Source organism: Schistocerca americana, chromosome 6, assembly GCF_021461395.2.
Source record: "Schistocerca americana isolate TAMUIC-IGC-003095 chromosome 6, iqSchAmer2.1, whole genome shotgun sequence".
NCBI lineage: Eukaryota > Metazoa > Arthropoda > Insecta > Orthoptera > Acrididae > Schistocerca > Schistocerca americana.
The window spans coordinates 134,303,401-134,319,600 of NC_060124.1; the positions used below are offsets into that span (position 1 = coordinate 134,303,401).

The 16,200-nt window shown below is 38.4% G+C and overlaps 1 protein-coding gene across 1 annotated transcript in view; it reads right to left on the bottom strand.

The window, feature by feature from the left end:
* LOC124620008 (neural-cadherin-like) overlaps positions 1 to 16,200 on the bottom strand; it is a 306,270-nt gene that overhangs the window by 55,886 nt on the left and 234,184 nt on the right. Inside the window, exon 23 of the mRNA XM_047146673.1 lies at positions 5,872 to 6,061. Within this exon, the coding sequence (XP_047002629.1) occupies positions 5,872 to 6,061 (190 nt within the window). The remainder of the gene's footprint in view (positions 1 to 5,871; positions 6,062 to 16,200) is intronic.

The window sequence follows — 16,200 nt, forward strand, 5'->3', positions numbered from 1 at the left end:
TTCAGAATTTGACAAAAAAGTTAGAATTGAATATCGAGGAGAAATAAAATAGTGTATAATTAGAGATTAATGAAAAGTTAGGATCATTGGAGGGTGTATGTAAAGCTCAGTTTAATGCTGTAAAGCAGGGGTGGCATACTTTGAAAGACAGCATTGAAAGCATAGAGAATTAATGCCTGTCATTCAGTTTCAAATTACAGGTGCAAGTACTTTAGTAGACAGTGTAGAAAGAAGCTTCAAAGAGAAGATAGCAAGCTCTGATATCATAAATGTAAGTAGTCTGTAGGAGCAGGTAGAGGAAATTATAGACCAGAAAGTCACTGAGGGAATAACATCTGGGAATGCATTGCCTATGGTTTCTTCTGAATTTACTGATACCAAAAAGAGCATAGATAAGCTCTGGAGAGAAGTCAAACTTATCCAGGAATGGGAGACTTTCAAAAGAAGTTTGAAGAGAAATACTAGTCTGCCAGTGCACAAGAAAAGTTAATGTCAGAGCCATGGGACCTGGGCGGAGTCATATATCCCCAAGGGGTGTTAATGTTCTGAGTTAACAGGCCGAGTGATGACCATTGGATCCTGAGTTGTTTTTGGTGTTTCTTCTATAATAGTTTTCCTGCATTGAATTCCTTGCAAATCTTAAACTATTCTATCATCTATTTCAAATATCTTAAACTGTCCTATAATCTTATTAACTAGAAAACTGGATATGACCAAAAAATAAATAAATAAATAAATCCAAGAGAATCACAGAATAAGAAAGAAAGTGATATTGGCATGAAATGAAATGAATAGAGTATTTTATATGAGTATAAAATAGAATAAAATACGAAGAATTAAACAACTATTTTACAGTAGCGTATAGATTTTTATATTTTGTATAGAATATTTTATACCTTTTATGAGATGTGATGTAAATGGGAGGGTTTGTATCAATTTTGAAAGGGGTGGGTATTATAAAGCATGATTTACAACAGATAAATCATGACTAACACAAAACACACATCACACCTTTCAGACAACCCTCGCAAACAAGTGTGACTGATTCTTCACCATTTGCCATTTCCATAGGGTTGCTAAGATTTCCGTCGAGGACCTCAAGGGTGAAGGTGGGAATGTTTGTTCTGTAGGAGATGATTTAATATCAAACCTCCTCCAGCATCTCACTCAAGTACTTGCGAGGTAGGAATCCTGGGGAAGGAGGATGGGAAGGGTTTCCTGTCTTTGGGGCTATCTTCTTTCTCTTCTTCGATCTTAGCAACCATTTCTATTTATTTCCTTTCTTACTTCTCATTTGAGGACCTATCTATTTTTTCCCTCTTTCCATATTCACATGTTAGCACAGGGGTTTCTGATGTTGACCATGTCTTCACAGTCTGTTGACACTTGCTGGTGCACCTTGTCTTTTAAATATCCCCACAGAAAGAAATCCAGCAAAATCAAATCCAGTGACCTAGTGGGCCAATTAATAGGGCCACCTCTGCTGATCCACTGATCAGTGTAAACATAGTATAATGCCTGCCTTGCTTTAGTTGCATAATGCGCTAGGCAACTGTTAAGCTGAAACCTCATATGTTGTCTAACGTCCGGGACAACATCCTGGAGTAGTACCAGTAGTTCCTGTCCCAAAAACCTTCAAGATTTGCATCTATTTAACTGCCGATAAAATATGAACCAATGAGTTTATTCCCCATGACACCCTATCATTCATGAACTGACCAAGATGCTGATAATATAATCTAATTGGATAGATATAAAATCTACTCACCAAGTGACAGCAGAAGTGACAGCAGGACAACACACATATAAAAAAGGTTTTACATATGCAAGCTTTCAGAGTCAGTGGCTCCTACTCTGGCAGAAGGGTTGAAGGGAAAGGAAGAAGGGTGAAGGAAATGGACTCAAGAGGTTTAGAAAAAGGAGTGGGGCTCGTAAAAGTCATCACCTGGAACCCCGGATCAGGAGAGACTTACTGGACAGGATGAGAAGACAAGACATTGACTATCAACTTGCCATAACCAGTGGGGTTTGTCTATACTCCAGTAATGTATTTTATGCTGGTTAATGCTACCATGGTTTGTGAATGTAGACTCATTGGAAAATAGTACTTCAACAAAGAACGTGGGGCTTGTTCGCAGTTGTTGACATGCCCATTCACTTGGCACTACCCAATTACGGCAATCGGCACCATGAAGTTCTTGACATGGTGACACGTGGTATGCATGATATTTACGATGATGCAGTATTGTGATAATACTACCTACAGATGTACAGAAATCACAGTGTAAATGCTTGGTGCTTCACTGTGGGTTGTGGTGCACTGTTGCTAGTACAGGCATTTCATTAGCTTCTCCTGTAACCCATTTCCTATGTTTCCTTTTGCTGGCCTGTATGCTGCTCAGACATAAAGGCATTCACAAACTTGTAAAAGAACGAATCAGAGCAGGCTTCCTCCGGAAAATGCTCAGTGTACAAAAGGCAACAGTAGCCTCAGTATTTCTCCTACATTCTCCACAAGTCAGAATCATTTCAGGTTTTTCTTCTGTGGTTGCAACATTCATCCTCCACATGATAAGTGGGTGTGCAGGCAATAAACACTGCACAAGTATTGCACTATCTGCCACCTGTTATATGTTTTCATGATATGTGAGCTCTGGTCTCAGTGCACTGCCCATCATGATACTTCGTATTTGCTACATGGCCATGGTGGTGCATCGAATGGTCACCTGTTCGATATGTCAAGGGAATATAATGTTGCGAATGGCATTTTCAATTATAAGTTATGAAATACTGACCTGTCCTACCCTCGCACCAGTTGGGGTCCTATGTGCCATTGGATATTCAAAGGCCATTGAGAAGCATTTCATAATTGCAATTGTGTACCCATTTCTATTCCTCCAATTACTGTGCCATCTGTTATGAAATGGAAAAATGCTTCAGGCAAAATGTATCTAGATTTTGCCATAGAATCATAATCTGCCATATAAAAGTGGGTGTTCCCACTGAAGATTTCAAAGCAAAGGTGCTCCCCCCCCCCCCCCCCCCCCCCCCCCCCACCACCACCACCCATGCACATGATGGGTTGGTGTGTCAAATGTGGTTACTCGATGTGAGGGGGAAAAAAAAAAAAATGTAATTATAACTTTTTTGATACAATATGTAGTTTTTGAGATGTTTTAATGTCTTCAGTTAAAATGAACACCACGTGTGTGCGTGTGTGTGTGTGTGTGTGTGTGTGTGTGTGTGTGTGTGTGTGTAAAGAAGAGTACTGGGCCTGGCACACTTCCTAGAGGGACTCTAATATTAATCATAAACTAAAGATTTTTAATGGTATGATTGAGCTGTTCATCTGAGAGATCTCCACCCAATGCAGTCTATTTTTCAGGTACAAATGAAACCATTTATTTGCTACCACCCTTATTCCTAGAGCAACCAGTTTATTTAGCAGTTCAGAAAATGCCTATTATACGATCTCATTTGCCTAGAGCATCCAGAATAACATTTATAAATTGAGCTTTGCTGATCATGTGCTTTTATTAGACCTGAAACCAAACTTTTCTTTACAAAGAAGACTATTCTTAGTTAAATACCCCACTGGTCTGTTTTTCATTATGGTTTCTGTTAATTTTGAAAATGATGAAAGTAAAGAGATGGCCTGTAACTTTCTGTATTTTCTGGGTTACCTTTCATAAGTCGGGGTCAGGGATTTTCTCTGCCTCGTGATGACTGGGTGTTGTGTGCTGTCCTTAGGTTAGTTAGGTTTAAGTAGTTCTAAGTTCTAGGGGACTAATGACCATAGATGTTAAGTCCCATAGTGCTCAGAGCCATTTGAACCATTTCTTTCATAAGTAGAGGCAGTATTTTTGCATGGTTTACTGTCTTTGGGAAGCAACCTGTGCTGAAAGAGTCATTTAGGCCATGCACTAAATGTTCTTTGGTACTGTCAATACCTTCCTTCAGCAAGTACACAGGCACTTCATGTATACCTGCTGAGTTTTAATTTTTTAGATTGCACACAACATTGCTTAGTTCTTCTGCAGTGGTGGGTGTCAGGATCACTGTGTTTAGTACACAGTTCAGTTGTCTGTTCAGGCTGTGTTTTGTCAAACTTCTGTGGTTGTTTGGTAGCTGATGGTATGTTGCTCAATTATTGATTTGCAAAGTTTGGTAGTCTTCTTAGAATTATGTACTGTGGTACCATAGGTCTGCAAGTGTGTGCTTACTTTTTTAATTTGTTTTCTGTTTTGTTTCATTTCAAGCTACTTTGATTTTGTTTTCAGCATTATTTATCATTTTGGAATTTTTTGTTGCTAGTAAAATTTCTATGTCTCTTCTGATATGTGTGGTGGTAGTTTTGAAACATATGCTAATTTTGATTATTTTTTTATGCATCTGAGGTGCTTCAGGTTTACAGAGGATTTCTGTATTCCATTGGTCACCCACTTATTTTTGTTTTATGTTATCATGACTCTAAGAACTTTTGGAAACACTTTTCCAAATTTGCATTTAGTTGTGGTAGGAACTTTGAAAACTCTCCATTCATGCTAGTCTCCATATACACATCTTCTCACATTTTCAATCAATGTAAAATCCAGGACAGAACAATGACGGTATTATGAAAAGGATAGACTGGTACTCACTATATAGCTGAGGTGTTAAGAGACAGAGAGGCATAACAAAAAGAATACTAAATATGCAAGCTTTCAGCCAGAGTGCCTTCTCAATAGACATATGCACATACATTCATACTATGAGAGCTCTCCATTCCAAAATTTTCAGTTTGAGCACTGCTTTGTGTTGTTTCACATAATTTCAATGGCACTTCATATATTCTCTAGTGTTTTATGATGGTTTCTTGCTGTTCAAGAGTTGTTTTAGGTCTACTGTTATAGATATCCTTTTTCTTCCAAAGTGATTTGAAATTTCTCATTGCACTATCACAATCCAGAACTAAAGTACTTAAAAGCATTTTCATGCACAAAATTTGCATTGCATTCATTGTTTACATGATTTTTTTTCTTCTTGTGTAGTGTTTCCATAAATAACCTTTGTCCACTTTTTGGAAACAGATGAGATGTTTTGTGGTACTTTTAACATACTTTTTCTTTTATTTATTTATTTATTTTGATCAAACATCAACTGATTACAAAAAAAGGTTTTTTTTGTTCTAGTCTTCTGAATAAGTCAGAGCCTTACTTACTAGAGTTACATATTATTGCCTAGGATTATTATCTACACAACTTTTTTCTAAATTTTGTTATACATAGATTAAGGAATTTACAGTTTGTGACACAGTATTCAGATCTGAGATACAAATATTTACAGTTACATACAAGTTTACTAAATTTTGAAACTCATCTATTCAATACACAGGATTGTTTAGGAGCCATAATTTTAATTTCTTTTTTAGTTCTGTAATGAGCAATTTGGAGATATTAGGATGGAAGCAAATCAGTAGTTTTATGCCTGCATAGTGAAGGCTTTTCTCATAAAGTGTTGTTCTATGAGAAAAGGCTAGAGGTGTTAATTTTCAGTCCACTAATTATAATTATATGCTTCATGCATGTTCATTTACCTTTGTTATTTCATCATTAAAAAAAAAAAAAAAAAAAAAAAAAAAAAAAAAAAAAAAAAAAAAAACTATACATGAAATTTTGGCAGGGTTTGATCACTCTATCAGAAACAGGATGTGAGGGAAAAATCAATAAACAAAACATAATTCTCTGAATTCTCAGGTATCATGTCATTCTTGAATCAATGATGAGAAATGTGACAAACTTCCCATTGGCCACCATCTTCCTGAAGTATGTGACCCACAGAACATATAAGCAGCTAACTAATGAACTGCAACTTTAGATAAACAACACTTACCTGCATTCATACTTGTTCCATACGTCATGGCACTTGAAAGGTTCTGGGCAAGCGATATCATCACAGGATGTATTAGATAAACAATTTCTTTCCATATTTTGAGCCAGTGTAGCCTGTGCCCATTGGGTTCCATTCACTGACGGCGGGAGTGGGAGGCTTCTTCCATCAAATCGTATATCATCAATACACCCTTTTTTTTAAAAAAAAGAGGATGTGTATAATCAGATCCAGATACAAATTATGAGAATGTTCAAAGATGGAAGAATTGTTTATGTGCATCAGCTGACAAAAAAGATAATCAGGTAAAGGGTTGTCAGGCAAACAAATTAAAGAGTTCAGTAGGTATCCTTGAGATTCAAAAGTTAATCGAGACACAAAGGAATTACAGACATTGACTACAAACGGGCATTGATCGAAATCAATGAAGGAAGTTGAAAATTTGTGCTGGGCTGGGATTTGAACCTGGGTCTCCTGCTTATTAGGCAGATGCTCTGACCACTAAGCCATAAGGACACAGTGGTATTGCAACTGCACAGTCTACCCTTGCACACCTCCCATCAGACTCAATTTCTCTACTTATCCACACACTACTAATGTAGCACCCCTGGACCATTATCCTCTTTTATTCATGGCATTTAGCCTATTCCTGTAAGAGTTCAAGCCTGGTGTGCATCTGCACTGAAGAGACCATTGGCCATTTCACATTAATTATATGTGGTGTCTGTTCTTTCGGACTCATGGGAATTGGTGATATGCTGTGAGTATGGTGATAATGGGCAAGGGGTGCTACATTAGTAGTGTACGGATAAGTTGAGAATTTGGATCCGATGGGAGGCATGATAGGGTAGCGCATGCAGTTGCGATGACCACTGTGTCCGATTGGCTTGGTGGTCAGAGCATCTGCCTAGGTAGTAGGAGGCCCAGATTTGAATCCTGGTTCAGCACAATTTTCAACTTTCCCCAACAATTTCAATCAATGCCTGCTTGCAACCAGTGTTAGTAATTCCTTTGTGTCTTAATTCACAATACCTGCTGGATGAAAATGGTGTCTGTTCTTTTCGACATGTCCAAAATGACAGACACCACATAAATTATTAATTGAGAAAGAAGGTGAGAATCATAAATTCAGAACCATTATAAAGGAATTAAGTGCAGCGCAGATGGTAGCTCAGATGGTAGAGCACTTGCCTGCGAAAGGCAAAGGTCCCGAGTCTGAGTCTCAGTCTGGCACACAGTTTTAATCTGCCAGGAAGTTTCTTAATAGGACCTTACTTCATAAGCTGGGCTGAGTTTCCATCTTCACTGTACCAGAAATTTGGGAAAGTAACTAGCTAGAAGTCAACTCCTAAACTGATGAAGATTTACTTTACCTTGTACTGATTGACAGGGACCAAGTAGCGATGGCATTAGTAACTTATTCATTAGGCCAGGCCAAGTTATGACTTGAACTCTATTACAGTGTATGTAATGATTTTCAAGGCAAGTAAAAATCAACCTGCCTTACAGCACTGAAATTTTAAATTCTGATCTATTCATTCAGCACTTAGACTTGACTATAAAGCAGCCTATTACTGGTACCTAATGAAACTGAAATTATATTTTCAAAGAAAAAAAACCATAACTTTAACAATATAAAAGAGGAAAAGAGAAAGATAATTTATACTTCCACAGATATAAATCCCATAGCTTAGAAGATGGTTTTAAGTTAATAAAGATTGAAACATGATTATATTAAGAGTTATCCATAATTTTACAAATTTCAAGAAAAATATTAATGTATTTATCATGATATCATGGTAAGTTGACTAGTCTCTTGTTACTGGTATCTCTGATTAGAGGCTTAACATATTTTGGTTACTCTGCACTGTACAACAACAAAAGAAATAAGGTATTATAAAATGTTACAAGAAGGTTACATTAACATACACTATGAATAGTATTTTGTATGGGTATGGCTAGAATAACCTATGGTAGATAATTTTTTTATTATAAAGGAATCAGATATACTAGTAGTGCAGATTTCATTTTAATTATGATACACTCACTTCACACATATGAGATTATTTATTTTTATGTTTATATTAACGTCCCTAAGGTGCATGATTAAGCAGACTGGAGACAGATCTGTTTAATTCATATCAGTATAGGCATTCTTGCATAGTACTACAATCATCATCATCATCATCAGTGTTCTGTCAAAAGGCAGGTTTTCACATGGTAGTTCTCCAGGCTGTCTGGTCTTCTGTCATCCTCTTCAGGTCTGCATAATTTCCTCTTCCCTTTATGTCATCTATCATCTTGTATCTCCTTCTTCCTCTCAGTCTTCTCCCAGAAACCAATCCTTCCAAACCATTTGCTAGCAAGCACTCCCTTCTCAATGAATGTCCCAACCAGTTCTTTTTCCTTTCTCTTACAACCTTCAGCAGACATCTTCTCTCACCAACACTTTCCAATACTCTTTCACTACTCACTCTTTCCATCCAGCTTATTCTCTCCATTCTCCTCCACATCCACATCTCAAATGCTTCTAACCTTTTTTCATCCTCTCGTCTCAGTGTCCATGTTTCTGCCCCATATAGTGACACACCCCAGACAAGACATTTGCCAAGCCTTTTCCTTAGTCCTTTATCTAATTTGCCACATGAGAGTCCCCTATTTCTATTGAATGCCTCCTTCGCTATTCGAGTTTTCACCTCCTGGTGACATCTCAAGTCTTCAGTTACTGTGCTTCCAAGATATTTACATTCACTTACTTGGCTAATGGTAGATTGTCCTATTTATTATTGGACAGTCTGCATCTTGTACTGATGACCATACTCTTTGTATAGGCATTCTTGCATAGTACTACAATATAGTCACTGAATGTGACTGAATGGTTATAACTTTGCATAGACTGCTTATAAAGCAGTATTTGTGCACAAAAAGCACTATAGCTTACTATGGACCAGTACAAAGGGAAGCAGGAAATAAAATGAAACTTCATGGACTGATAGGGTATGTAATATGTATTTACAGCATCAAGTCAAATTTATAAAAAAAACTTGGCAGCATGAGCCCAATGATCAGTATGAGGCTGAACCTGTGCTGCACCAATTTGGTTGTGAAGGATATAAGAAAGCCATTATATCCTCTCCTGTGGCAAGCTGGCTCACAACTGTTGTATCCAATCCTTAATATACTGCATACTGGCACTGTGATGGAGTTGATGACCACACATGTGCTACTGGTGACAGATCTGGGAACCTAGCTGGACATTGAATACCTCAGCATCATGACGACTGTTCATAGAGACAGGGGTCATGTGTGAACAAGCATTGTCCCATTGAAAAATGGCACCACAATACTGTCACATGAGAGATAACACATGAGGATGCAAGATGTCTGTGAAATACTGTTGTGCTATCAGAGTTCCTTTAGTCACAATCAGCCACGATGAGAAATTGTACCTGATGGGTCCCAACACGATGACGCCAGGAGTAATACCTCTGTGCCTCTCCAACGCATTAGGAGAATGGGAACCCTCCCCATGTCACCAACATACTTGCTGTGATGTTCATACAGGGTAGTGAAGAACCACAATCAATTACTTAACACTTTACATCACCATTCTTCAGCGGTCGAAGCTTTCCAGTCATGGCACCACTCCAAACGCAGTTGTTTGTGTTATGGTGTTAACAACAACGTACACATGGGAGAGTACTTATGTAGTCCACCTTCCGCTTTCCTCCAAGAATAGTGCAAAATTACACAGAAGGTTGAAGGGCATCCATTAATTGTTCTCTGATTGCAGGCACGGATGTGGTCAGGTGTGGTCATTGTACGAGCTGACCAGCTGCCCAAATGCAGATCCATAACGGGTCCCTTTTCCAAAATCTATCAGGCACTGCACTGATATCTCTGTCCCACACTAGTACATGGTATCTCCACATTCTTCACAGTGGCCACTCAACATCTGGCACAGTTCACACATCTTATGTATCCTACCATACCTGATAACAACACTAAACATGAGCAACACTAATGCACTCTGGTGGCCATTCTATCTGTCACAGAAGACCACAACTCTTAGTTAGTTACATACCTGCCAATGGCAAATACATGTATGAAGTTACATGTCTTCTGGATGCTTACTTTTTTTAACTGGCACTGTATTAGGAATGAAGAAAATAGGAAAATCCTTTGAAAGAATGCTTTAAACAGTGGAATGCTCAAAACTGAAGCATCATATCAGAAAACTTGAGCCAAAACTTCCAAAAATAAATTGGGAAAGATACATTATTTGTAATGAAGCATATGCATATGATAATGAAAAATACACTTACAGTTTGGAAATATGTGACCAGAGAAGAAAGAAGAAATGAAGATGAATGTTTGTATTACAAAAAGTAAATGGGGAAAAATGTCTGCTGCTCAACACAAGCTTATAATATTTGTATGGATAGTGTTTTATAATTCAGATGCTAAAGAAGGAACTGAGTGAGAGTATACCACAAACTGCCTCAAGGGCTTCTAGAAAAAAAAAGCACTCTGAAGACATATGGACCTTCCAATGTTCCAGCTGATGGAATCAGAAATACTGACCCAGCAATTGTGAACACCCTCACAGAATTGCTAAGCTAGGAGAGAGGGGAGATATCAGAACACTTGCTAGCACACAGTGTGGTTTGCACCCAGAAATCCACATGATAATGGAAATTAAGGGCCAGTCAGTTTAACAGCTGTGGTTGTAAAACCAAATATGTTTGTATAATATGCAATACATTACATTGGCTATAATAGATTGGATTACAGAAGCAACAAATTTACATGTTATAGTCTGATTTGCTCAGGGCATGACAGACAGCTTAGATAACATACATGGTAGAGTTCATTGTTGGCTCTTGATGTGAGTTACAAAGACTGAGGATAGAGTGGTTGATTGGGTAAAGACATCTCCTTAGTACAGAACTCATGAGAATTGTTAGGGCTTACACAGGTAAATGTAACAGACTTACCAATTGTTTACAGTACATACAAATAACATAACCTTTTGTGTCTGCTCTAATATTAAATTCTTTGCAAATATCTGATGGTTTACCATAGGTAAGGAAGTTAGGAATTTGTGAACTTCTCCAGGAGGAGCTTGCAACAATAATTTACTGCTCAAGAAAAAAGGAGCAAAAGGAATACTGCTTGTTGCTTAAGCCATACGTGGAGTATTGCAGTTCTGGTGGTGGTTGTTGGGATGTTTAAGGGGGACTAAGCAGCGAAGGTCATCAGTCCCCCATTCCAAAAACAGGCGAGACATAAATGCAGTTCTGTGTGAGACATGTACAAATAAAACCTCATTCTCTGCAAAAACCAGCAGCAATATTTTTGAGGTCTCTAACAATGTCACTGTGACAATAAAGAACCTCAAATGAATTTCATTAATACCTGAATGAAAAGTGAAAGGTTAGGATACACATGAGGGGTAAGCATAAAGTTTTAATTATCACTCCAAAAAATAAAGTTACATAATTAATGTTTTGTTTGTTTGCAGATATATGTCTGCAGTCTTGATACACACAGAAACCCCTGTGCCACAGCATGTTTCTAGATGAACCAAAACAAAACAGCACATCCCATTGATGAAGTGGAGTACAGGACAGTGTTTTGTTTTCTGCATGTGGAAGGAAACAGTGCTACAAAAATCCATGTTGAGTTGGTGGAAGTGTATGGCAATGATGCAGCATAATATGACACAATGGTTAGGTAGCATAACACTTCCCCAGTATGGTCAAACAAGTCCGAATAACAAAGAACAAAATGGCAGGCCATCTCTTTGTGAAGAACAGGGGATCACAAGTGAAGTGAAGGTCTATTACTTGAAGACAGGCACATCAAAATCATGATGACAGTGGGAAAAGTGAAAATCAGTCAAAGATTAGTTTTCAGCATCTTGAATGACTTTCTGGATGAGCAAAGTTCATCACACAGCAGGTTCTGTGACTAGTTACTTGTAGTTAAAGAGCCCACCAAATGAAGGCAACAGGTGAAATGTTGCAGCTGTGTCAAGCACTTGATTGATTTCTTTAGCTGCTCTTAACCATGAAGAAGTTCTGAATGTATTGCAATGACCTTGAGGCAAAGGAGAAATGCAAACAATGGAAACACGTGCACTGACCACCACCAAAAGAGGTGAAGCTGCAATTATCATTTTTAGCATTTTTGGTCTGGCATGGTGTGGTAGTGTGGTAATAGCAGATTACACTTGTAAAAGGAAAGCCTGTCACAGCAGTATGCTACTGAAGTCTGTTGTTGAGGGTATGAGAGGCTGTCAAGATGAAGCATTGCAGAAAGCCAGTGTAGTATTACCCTTCCACACATCACTATTAAAATTCTCTGTCTCTGCAGAAGTTCTGAAAGCTTTATGAGGTGTAAGATATACAAAAGAAAAACTTTTTTGTTATCTTCATTTTCTCTTGTTGGTGGCTCCAGTTCTTGCGTCTAGGGGTACATTTTTGCTGCTGAAATTTTGACTTACTGGGTTCCAGATGACTAAATAACTATTGAAGTATTATCTGTTGCTATGATTTTCTTTTATTTTATCCCATTCTTCTATCTCACACTGACTTCACAATCTCCATTTTCATACAACCATCAATTGCATTGCTGTAGATAAAATTAAAAAATGTGCATTTCCATCAGAGGCATGCCCACTACTCCTCACTTTCTGCTGTACTCACAATATTCCAAACTGTTTACAAAGCAAAAGAGCTTACAAAGTTTCTTGACAAAAGTAGAATCTTTACCAACATATAACATTATTATATAAATTAATCCAGAAATAAATTTAATAATTAGCATTAGACTGCGCATTTAATAATATGAATTTTAAATACGCCAGATATTTCATAATTCCAAATATTCCTACAAGAAGAACAATTTTAGATGTACCAATTGTAACAGCTTAATTTCTTTTTATATATTTTATCCTGAAATATAATGGATCATACACAAAATCAAATGAAATTCATTCAATGAAACAGCTGAGAATGTTAACCTATGTAAGGTTTAAGATACCTTTTGGTATCGCCTATTTCTAAAAAAGAAGGTAATGTTAGAGGAGGGTGTCCCTTTGCACCAGCCAGGGGTGTCTTTTCTCTAAGACATTGTCCCACCTCATTCTGCAAAGGACACAGTCACTAATATTGCTTCTTTGGATTACCAAATTTTGTGCCCCTGCCCCCCCCCCCCCCCTCCACCCTTAAATTCTTCTACCATGACATCTAGTGACGTTTTCCTCCTACCATGGCATCTAGTGAATTCTCCCTCTTTCCTCAGATGAAGAAACCAGTCTGTGGTAGGCATTTCCAGAATGATGATGAAGTTATTTTCAAAGTGGAATATTTCCTGAAAAGCCAAAATACGGAATTCCACAACTAGGATCTCCAAAAAGTCACCAGTCATTGGGAAAAATGTGCCACATTGACAGGTCAGTATGTAAAGCAGGATTAACACTCTCACCAAGTTTTATGGTCACAGCCTGGTTTTTTAAAGGCGATAATTACAATTTATGATTACTGCTGGTATACAGATCTCATGCAGGTTACACTGCATGAGATGATACTGGTTAAATGAGAAGGAATGGAAGAGAGACCAGTGTCTAGATTATTCTCATAAAATAAATACGAGGGCCGTTCAGAAAGTAACCTCCGGTTGATTTAAAAAAATACACCAAGTTAAATAAAAATATTTTAATATATACATCTTACAACTACATCTTTGCACTATTTTTCTACATAGTCTCCATAGCGATTGAGGCACTTATCGTATCTCTTCACAAGCTTTGAAATTCCTTCTGCATAAAAATCACCCGCTTGTGCCTGGAGCCAGCCTGTGACCGCATCTTTGAGCTCTTCGTCGTCATCAAACCGCTGTGACCCGAGCCATTTCTTCAAATGCATGAAGAGGTGATAATCACTTGGCGCCAGGTCTGGGCTGTAAGGTGGATGGTTGATAATGTCCCACATGAAGGACTCAAGAAGGGCCGTTGTTCTGCGAGCAGAGTGAGGACGGGCGTTATCGTGCAAAAAAACGATACCGGAAGTCAGCATACCACGGCGTTTGTTCTGTATAGCCCGTCGTAACTTTTCTATTGTTTCACAGTACACGTCTTGATTAATGGTCGTACCACGTTCCATGAATTCAAGCAACAACACCCCTTTGGCATCCCAAAACACCGTTGCCATCAGTTTTCTGGCAGAAAAATCTTGCGAGGCTTTTCTTGGTTTGGTAGGCGAATTTGAATGTGACCACATCTTTGATTGTTCTTTTGTCTCAGGGTTCACGTACTTAATCCAGGTTTCGTCACCGGTCACGATTCTGTTTAACAATGGTTCTCCTTCGTCCTCATAACATGACAGAAAGTCTAATGCAGAGGCCATTCTTTGAGTTTTGTGGTGGTCGGTAAGAATTTTGGGCACCCATCGTGCACAGAACTTATGGTAACCCAATCTTGCTGTCACTATCTCGTACAAAAGAGTCTTAGAAATCTGTGGAAAACCAGTAGACAACTCCGACATTGAGAAACGTCGATTTTCATGAACTTTTGCATCAACTGTCTGAACGAGTTCGTCAGTCACCAATGATGGTCTACCACTCCTCTCTTCATCATGAACGTTTTCTCGTCCACTTTTAAATAAACGTACCCATTCACGGACAACTCCTTCACTCATAACTCTTGGTCTGTACACGGCACAAATCTCACGATGAATAGCTGCTGCAGAATATCCTTTGGCTGTAAAAAACCTTATGACAGTACGCACTTCACATTTGGCGGGGTTTTCTATTGCAGCACACATTTCAAACTGCCACAAAAACTAAACTAGTGCAGGTACGACGTTCACTCGACCACGGCTTGATGCCGACTGACCTGTTGAGTGCGTGAACGCACAGATGGCGTCGCTACTCCCCCCACAACCCGCACTGTGACCAATCGGAGGTTACTTTCTGAACCGCCCTCGTATGTTACACTGTAACAAGTAAACAAACTGAGCCTGCTTCATAGGTAAATGAGCAAGGGATTGATGCACATTACTGAGGAAGGTCCTTAATGTCTTATCTGAAATACTACAGTGGTTCACAAGACTGAAACTATGTGCACTAATGGAACAAAATAATTAAAGTTATCAGTGACTAATTATGAATATGATTAAGAGATTATTGATTATGTGTATTAATAACAATAATACTTATCCTTTCAATTCAGAATGCAAATGGGATTATAAATAGTATGGATACTCTTTTAGAGAAATATTGCAACTGATCAAATAATAAATATCCACAGTGCTTATATAAGCCAAACCATATTGCTGTCATATGCAGATTGTTCAGATGGTTTCAGAGAAGTATCTTCAGCCTCAGGCATTCTCTTTGTTATGGCTAACTAAAGAGAGTATGGTTGCATAAGGTAAATTATGGGAGGAAGGCCTTATCTATGAGGGCTATCCACAAAGTACATTACGTTTTGGAATTAAAAATAAATAAAGTATTGGAATTTTTTTAAATTATGTACAGATGAAAGCCACACTTAAATACTACTTTTCTACATAGTTGCCATTTAAATTAAGGCACTTATCATAGCAATGGATGAGCTTGGAAATTCCTTCGTCGTAAAATTCGGCCGCCTGCACCTTCAACCACGTGGTTACCTCTTCTTGAAGCTGTGCGTCGTCATCAAAACGCTGCATAGCCAACCACTTCTTCATTGCTGGGAATAAGTGGAAGTCGCTCGGTGCCAGGTCGGGACTGTACGGCAGATGAGGAAACAACTCCCACTTAAAAGTTTCGAGAACTTCATGAGTGGCATTTGCCGTGTGGGCCCGGGCGTTGTTGTGAATCAGCAAGATCTTTGAGCCCAACTTTCCCCTGCGCTTGTTTTGTATTGCTCTTCTGAGGTTGTGCAGAGTTTGGCAATACCTTTGAGAGTTTATTGTAGTGCCTCTTTCCAGGAAATCCACAAAAATCACACCTTTTCTGTCCCAAAAGACAGTCGCCATCACCTTCCTTGCCGACATTGTCTGCATGCATTTCTTGGGTTTTTGGGGGGAATTTGTGTGCCCCCACTGCATTGACTGCAATTTTGTCTCACAGTTCACATGCTTAACCCATGTTTCGTCACCAGTAATGATGCGATCGAGTAATGAGTTGCCATCTTTCTTGTAAGCGTCCAAAAACGTTAATGCTGCAGCCATTCGCTGATTTTTGTGAATCTCTGTCAAGATTTTTGGTATCCATCTTGCACAAAACTTGTGGTAACCAAGCTTTTCGGTAATGATTTCGTGCAACAAACTTTGTGAAATTTGT